At 37.2% G+C, this 8,427-nt stretch overlaps 1 protein-coding gene across 1 annotated transcript in view; it reads left to right on the top strand.

The window, feature by feature from the left end:
* The first annotated feature begins 5,260 nt into the window (after positions 1-5,260).
* LOC113782308 (dammarenediol II synthase-like) overlaps positions 5,261-8,427 on the top strand; it is a 6,420-nt gene continuing 3,253 nt past the window's right edge. Inside the window, exons 1-7 of the mRNA XM_027328197.1 lie at positions 5,261-5,461; positions 5,709-5,897; positions 6,583-6,672; positions 6,761-6,955; positions 7,392-7,643; positions 7,754-7,942; positions 8,023-8,379. Coding sequence (XP_027183998.1) covers positions 5,261-5,461; positions 5,709-5,897; positions 6,583-6,672; positions 6,761-6,955; positions 7,392-7,643; positions 7,754-7,942; positions 8,023-8,379 — 1,473 coding nt within the window. The remainder of the gene's footprint in view (positions 5,462-5,708; positions 5,898-6,582; positions 6,673-6,760; positions 6,956-7,391; positions 7,644-7,753; positions 7,943-8,022; positions 8,380-8,427) is intronic.

Here is an 8,427-nt window from a genome sequence, read left to right on the forward strand (position 1 = left end):
ATCATTTGGTCCACCATCTTAATCACACCGGAGGCGTTGAAGCGCATGCCCTCAAACCTCGCATTATTTCTAGCTTTCCATAGACACCATAGCACAATCAGCGGGGCCACTGTCTGGATGTGTCGCACCTTCCCCCCGGGCTAGAGGAAGACCATGACAGTAATATTGACGAGACAGACGAAAATGTGGAGTCGATAATACCGAATCTCCTCCTAAAATAGCTCCATACCTGGACTGCAATCGTGCCCGTGATGAACAAGTGCCTCCACGACTCTTCATGCCGCCCATAGTAGAGGCAACGAGATACGATCGGGATTCCGACTCGCTTGAGCATCATCTCCAGAGGGAGAACATCCCGAACAAGTCGCCAAACAAAAAAAGGAAATTTTCAGTGGAACCACACCATTCCACACCACTCGATCGACGTGTGATGAATCCCGGCGTCGGTGTATCGAGTTCCATGCCCCTTTAAGTGAAAACTCGCCTGTTGACGTCCCCAACCAAACCATGCGGTCCTCCTGCTCCGGATAGATGTGGGCCTCGTGAAATAGCGTGATCACCCAATCAGGGACCCATTCCCTCAACCTATCTAGTTTCCAACCGTCATCGCCAAAGTACTCCGCCACCAACATATGAGGGGAGTCGACCATAAAAACAACGTCTGCCAGCGGTGAGTCCACGAGCCACCGATCGTACCAGAAATCAATAAACCCTTTCCCAATGCACCAGTGAATCTGTTGCTCGGCTCTCTCCTGCACCTGCTCTAGTCACCGCCAAGACCAAGGGGGCCTCGGTACTTGCACTAAAGAGGGATGCCTGCCCCGTATATACTTAGCATGCATGAATTGTGCCCAAATAGACTCCCGTTGCTGCAACCTCCACCATAACTTACAAGCAAAAACTGAGCACATATCTTTGAAGGACCTTAGGCCTATTCCTTCCTCCTCCACCGGGTAACATAGCTTCTCCCATGCCACCCAATGAATACCTCTGGCCTCCCTCCACTTATTCCACAAGAAAGCATTACAGATCCTCCCCAACTTAGCGAAAATCGCCTTCGGAGGCTGCAAAACCTGTAGTAAGTACATAGGGACCGAGCTAAGAACATGTCTCAAGAATTAGAGGTTCTGAATTCAAATTTCCTTACCATGTCCTCTACATTTCCTTGCTTCTTAAGTTTCATCCCTTTTCTACTGAAAGAAATGAAAAAAAATTACAAGAATGTTAGATTAACGATAATTTGGAATAATTATCAATTCTAGTAGGCATAAGCCCATAACAACATTTACTTTCATAATTGCACTTGTGACTTAATTCACCCAAGAAAGCTTAGCCATCACGTAACAAGTTTCTGAATATCCTTCCACAGTGAAATAGATTGAAAACAACTCAATTCATATTAATTGACCCTGAAAATTTGTTCATATTTGGTTGTGGGGAGTTGTAGTTGAAGTACACTGTTAACGACAAAACCAAATAGAAATTTACATTCATCCTGTGAGTCATAATTCATTCGGTTTCCTGAAATGAATAGCTACATATACTAGTTCAATTTTAATTGTCTTAGGTTTACAAAAGTAGCAAAATATCACAAAATTCATATAACAAATTACCTTAAAATCCAACAATTACACACGTATCAGCTCCCGCGCGCCACGCGCAGGCCTAATCCCCCGGCATAATCTATAGGAAGATTTGTGCATTTGTCCGGTTATTGCTCCTTTCACCAATAGTCAACTAAGATATGATAGAGGCCAGTAAAGTGAATAAAAAAAATTAACCTGGCAATAAGAACAACAAAAGCAATACATGCACCGAAATATCAGAACAGACAAACGAATATATGCTGACGGGAAGATATGGTCTTTGTATTTTGGCCAATTCTGTGCAATTGTTGTACTTATTATATTACTTGGTGTATAATTACATTACATTATTATCGTGAAAAATGAACTACATAAATAAAATATTTTACACAAATTACAATGACAATAATGTGATTGTACACTAAACATTACAACACGTACGACAATTAAATGGAGTTGGACATAACACGACAATTTTTTTTTTACCCCAAAACAAAAATAAAGATATCCACTTCAAGTATGTGAATTAGTGATTATTAATATTTTCCTTTTAGCAAGAAAAAAATGAAATTTAAGAAACGAAAAAGAAAGATCGAAAATTTGAACTCGAGAACTCTAAGCTCTGGATCAATTATTAATATCTTTGTACTTCCTTTGTCAAAAGAACTAGGACGTGTTACTCTCTTTCTTGTTTGGGTGACTAGAGACTTAATTGTAGTAGTAGTAGTACTTAATGTATATTAAATACTAAGTGGGTGCGCCATAGTGAATGAAGAATGCAGAAGAGGTCAACCCTTTGTCGGTACACCATGCGAACTAACTGAATTCAGTCAGTCAAAAGAGGACAACACTTCAACAGGCTGCTTGTATAATGTATAATCTACTCCAAAAGCGGAAAAAAGGCTCGTTTGAATCTGATCAAATCTAGAAGTGGAAAACAACCTGGATATCGTCCTAATTTCCTAACTGTACAAGGTTTTAGGCCGCCTGTCATATGCAGCATTTGTTAGGTGTTCAAGAAATTTTATGTGACGACAAATCAAATAGTAAATAGTAACGAAAAATAGATGTATGTTACACGATATTTATGTATTCAAGAAAAAGGGATTTTCTTGGAGAAGCCATAGAAAATTTATCGACGTTTAAATGACTCTACAACATCAGTAGTTAAACCAAAATACCCGGCTTTATTACATTTACAAATACCTTAAAATAATTAACAAATGATTAATATCTGGAATTCATTGCCTAGTTCTGTAATTAACAAGTAATTTTTTGGTCGTATGTCAAGTATTATTGAGGTTTTCATCTGCAAACGGTCAACAATTACAAGCTTGGCTATTGAGATCCATTATTATTCATTCTGGTTCAGCTTGATTTTGATTGTATAAAGATTTTTGTTACAAATTAATTTTGCGGAGATGTAGAATGCGCCAATAAAAACAAAAATGGACGTCTTGGATTAGACCATGGATTCTGGCGAACAATTCTCATCTTCTCCTCTCTATAAATGACATAACTTAGACATGTCAATTTTTTTTCTTTTCTTTTTGTCAACAAAAAAAAAACTTACCTTTTTTTTCCCAGATACGATAGTACTTATATTTATTCTATTTTATGCTACGAGGGAGGGAAGAACCTAAAGAGACTCAAAGAAAAATCGGAGAGAACTGAATCACCTACTGGCCTGAAGAAAAACTTACCTCACTTTGATCGATAGATTGGACAATTTTGTTCTGGCTCTATATTGACAAATTTGGTCAACAAGTAGTACCTTGGTCAGTTAGCAATTATGTCAAACTTTAAACAGAAGATATATTGCAATAAGTTTTAGATTCTATATTTATTTTAAAAGAAATAAAATTTCAGTGTAAAATTAGCTTATTTTGGCTTTTGTGTAAAAGGTTTATCTTTAGTTTCAAATACCTGTTACACTTGAGACGCTATTAAATACAAAAAAGAAAAAAGAAAAAGAAAAGGCCTCTTAATTTGTTTTCATCAAAATTCACCTTTTAGATAAACCCAAATTAGTTTATATACTAAGTCAAATTAAACTAAATTATTGTATATTTTTCTTATCCAACTTGTCAAACTTTTTGTGCATCAAATAATTAACCACAAAGAGAAGGGGTAAATACAGAATTGGTCCGATTTAAAGGCTAGGCATTATGATAAAATGGAATGACATGACCAAGTCTTGAAAATTGCAAACCATAAATGAGTCAGCTCATGTGTGCGCATTTACCTACATTTTTCCATCCCATCCTTTTCTCTCCATCTCGACTATTTAGTCTCGCACAAACCACCAGTCTATATAAGAGCAGAATTCATCACTAAATTGGACCATCCAACCATCTTCTTCCTTTGTATTCATCTCCAGGCCTAGCTAATTCTATCAAGGATTCTTTACCTCTCCCTTTCTTTCTCAGGTATCTTTCTCAAGTGCATGTTTTATTTAGAACTATCTTTAACCACTCAACTTTTTATCCCTACATAATCTTGCTTGATCTCTATTATCAAGTGCTGAACATTTTCCCCCCCTCAACCGTCTGCCTAGCTAGTCTTGACAAAAATACGCTGTACTAGAACAAATTTTCTTGTTAGTTGCGTACCTAGCTAGCTAACTCATTCTCTATTAATATCCTCTAACCTGAACAAAACGAGGATAAAAGTACGTATGCATGCATGTCTTGCCAATTGAATACAGTGCTTAGTGGATTTTTGGTACTTTTTTCTCCTTTCTGAGCAGCAGTCCTAGATCCCAATAAGTCCGTCCTTCTCAAGTGATTATAGATCTAGTTAGGCCGTCAAGGTAAGTCTAATGTCATTGTATAAATGCCTTGCAGAGAAAAATGTTGTTTCAATCTGCTTTTCCATCGATACATGCAGGCTGGCAAGGAAAATATAGAAGGATTGACCTCCTAACTGTTTCTTAACTGTAAACTTAATAAATGCGAATCTGATTACGTGAATTAAATCAAAGTCCAGTAAGAGATGGCTACTGTCAACACAGTTGGCATGCATCCAAATATTTTAGTTTTAAAACCAAGTATCAAGTTCAGCTCTGTACCCGATTGCAAGTACTTGAAAACCCGATAACTGATTCTACTGGTTTTGCAAGTTGATCACGAATTTGAGTTCTTTTTGTCTTCTTGAATCTTTCTTCTTGACTGCCTCAATGTGTATTCGTTTGTAGCATATTTGTTAGTTTCTTTGTTTTCTTTTTTGTGATAACAGATGATGACTAGACTGATATTTTTCGTGTAAACTAAAACACTTGAATAGAGGAGGAGATTGGATTTCATTATCAGCTTCTGGCTTGCATTTCTTTTCTTCTTAGTTACTTTCTTTCTGGAAAGCTGATTGAAAATCAGTGATGAAGTGGTCAACTTTGGAGTTTGAAGACGAAATATTCATGATTCATTTAATATAGCACAAGTCAACGCTAGGCTAGCTGAAACTAGCCTTGCATAATTTATACTTGAAACATTCTTTGTTGCCGACCATATATAATTCTAAGTGAGATTGGGTCTTTGATTTGACAATATTTATAGTTTTTGGTCAAATGAATTTTTCTGCTTGAGTTAGTTCAACTGTACAAGCTATAACTTGATTTGTGTCACTTGCAGACAGAGAGAGTCATTTTAGTGTTGAATTTCTAAGAAAAGAAGAGAATGTGGAAGCTAAAGATTGCTGAAGGCCACGGACCTTACCTGTACAGCACCAACAATTTTGCCGGCAGGCAAATTTGGGAGTATGATCCCAATGCTGGAACGCCTGAAGAAAGAGAAGCATTTGAAAAAACTCGAGAGGAATTCACAAAAAATAGGAAGAAGGGTGTTCATCCATGTGGTGATTTGTTCATGAGAATGCAGGTAATTCAAGTATAGTCTACAATTTTATTAAAAATTTTAGATTTATGATACATAATCCTAATATTACAACATTTGATTAACTGTTTCATTGATATGACATGCATCTAAACCCTTTTCTGTAACGTGAATTATCAGTGTATAACAGATGAATCCGCTAGCCGTATTTCGTTTCTAGTCTAACATTTTTCTTGATCTTGTTCACAATTCAATGTGATGTAATTTTCTTGTTAATTATGATGTTCTGCAGCTTATAAAAGAAAGTGGAATTGATCTGTTGAGCATCCCACCAATTAGATTGGGAGAAAACGAAGAAGTAACCTATGAAAACACTACTATTGCCGTTAAGAAAGCACTTAGGCTAAACCGTGCAATCCAGGCAAGCGATGGCCATTGGCCGGCTGAGAATGCCGGGCCAATGTTTTTCACGCCGCCACTGGTAAGTTTTTCACGCAAAAGGCCACTCAAGTTTGACATTTCCAACTTTTGGAGCAAAGTTGACTTTCGCCGTTTTTAGAAAAAAAAAAAAGGAAAAAAGTTGACTAATTACACTATTCTAGCCACTAACAAAAATGGTTATTTGTTTAACGTTAATGATGTAGACCTAATTTATGGACTTCACAGGCAGTTGACTATTTTATGTATATTTATAGCAATCATGCACCGTCAAATTATGGTATATTGACCTGATCCACTGAGTGGATGCATTTACAAATCCGTGTTGATTATTTGGTTGACTCTAAAGTAATGGAAGATTAGGTTTTTTTTCATTAGCCAGTCGCCTTTCACTTGTACTTCCATCAAACTTTTCTCACTATGGCAGGCTGATTAGCACTTGCTAATTTCTATAATTTAAAAATTAAAGGTTTGACCGGTCTTTTTATTATTTAGAAAAATTACAGAAAAAAAGGAGTGTTTGAAAATATAACTTGGTTTAGGTAATTGATTATTTCGAAATTATTCTTTTTGTATTCGGGAAATATTTTTTCAACCATTCTATTTTTTTTTTCTAATTTTTTGATCGCTACTTCATTTTACACACGTCACATCGCAAAAAGCGTTGTGATGAATAATAATTCATTCATAATCAGTGAATGCTTGCTGATTATTCTGCAATCTTGCAGCTCATTGCATTGTACATCAGTGGAGCAATTAACACTATCCTGACAAAAGAACACAAAAAAGAGATGATTCGTTACATCTACAACCATCAAGTGAGTAGTAACGGGTCACAATCTAAGTGTATTCCAACCGTTGAATTCCATTTCTGTCTCCTAATCCTGTGGACTGCACCATATGCAGAATGATGATGGTGGTTGGGGATTCTACATTGAGGGTCACAGCACCATGATTGGATCAGCCCTCAGCTATGTAGCTTTACGAATTCTCGGCGAAGGACCCGATGGTGGAAATGGTGCAGTTGCTAGAGCTCGCAAATGGATCCTTGATCATGGCGGTGCAACTGGAATTCCCTCCTGGGGAAAGACTTATCTCTCGGTACGTCTCAACATCTCTAGCAATACATAGAAAAATCTTGGGTGTACTATACGGTCAACTGGTCCATATTAGAGAAATGCTGTTCTTATTAAAACAATGTTAAATTTACGAATGAAGGGGACGAACAGTTGACAGTGATATAATCTAATTAAAACAATGTTAAATTTACGAATGAAGGGTACGAACAGTTGTCAATGACATAGTCTAAATTGTACTAACAGGCAATAATGAAAGTTGGAAGGACAAGCAAATGTTACGTAATTCTGATGCAACTAACATGTACGGCACACATAAACAGTAATCAAATGTAGCAGTTCTGTTAAGAATATGTACAAGCAGCTGGCAATGAATTACCATCGTTCCTCTCCAGAGTTCTGGATATTGGTGTACAACTAAAATTACTTGCTCATCAGCACATGAATTTGTTCTGTTTCAGGTACTTGGAGTGTACGACTGGGATGGCTGCAACCCAGTGCCTCCAGAGTTTTGGCTTTTCCCTGAATTTTTCCCTTATCATCCAGCAAAGATGTGGTGTTACTGCCGGACAACCTACATGCCCATGTCCTACTTGTATGGCAAAAAATATCACGGGCCGCTTACTGATCTTGTTATGTCTCTCAGACAAGAAATTCATGTAAAACCATATGATCAAATTGACTGGAATAAAGCACGCCATGACTGTTGCAAGGTATTCAAAATCATCCTATCAGATTCTTAATTTAATCACGAAATTGTTTCAATCTTTTGAAGTTAAGTTTTAGTGCCTAATGAGGTATACAAATTGATTCGTCAATCCAGGAGGACTTGTACTACCCTCATTCCCGCATCCAAGATCTACTCTGGGATACACTCAATTATTGCACAGAGCCAATTATGAGACGTTGGCCATTGAACAAAATCAGAGAAAGAGCTCTGGACAAAGCAATTAAATACATGCGGTATGGAGCTGAAGAGAGCAGATACATTACCATTGGATGTGTTGAAAAGGTTAGAATCACAAATTTTTTTGTTCATTAATCTTGTATTGATCATCATTGAAAAATGATCTAACTTTATGTTGATGACAGAGTTTACAAATGATGTGTTGGTGGGCGCACGATCCAAATTGCGATGAGTTCAAGTATCACCTGGCTAGAGTTCCCGATTACCTATGGCTTGCTGAAGATGGGATGAAAATGCAGAGCTTTGGAAGTCAGGTCTGGGATTGTGCACTTGCTACTCAGGCTGTTATGGCAACTGGGATGGTAGATGAATATGGTGACTGTCTGAAGAAAGCACATTTCCACATTAAAGAATCCCAGGTTAAAGAAAATCCCAAAGGTGACTTCAAAAGCATGTACCGTCACTTCACCAAAGGTTCTTGGACTTTCTCTGATCAAGATCAAGGGTGGGTTGTCTCAGATTGTACTGCTGAATCACTCAAGGTAATTAACTTGGATGATTTTGCACATGTTTTCTTTGCGATTTTGAAA

Source organism: Coffea eugenioides, chromosome 9, assembly GCF_003713205.1.
Source record: "Coffea eugenioides isolate CCC68of chromosome 9, Ceug_1.0, whole genome shotgun sequence".
NCBI classification, from domain to species: domain Eukaryota; kingdom Viridiplantae; phylum Streptophyta; class Magnoliopsida; order Gentianales; family Rubiaceae; genus Coffea; species Coffea eugenioides.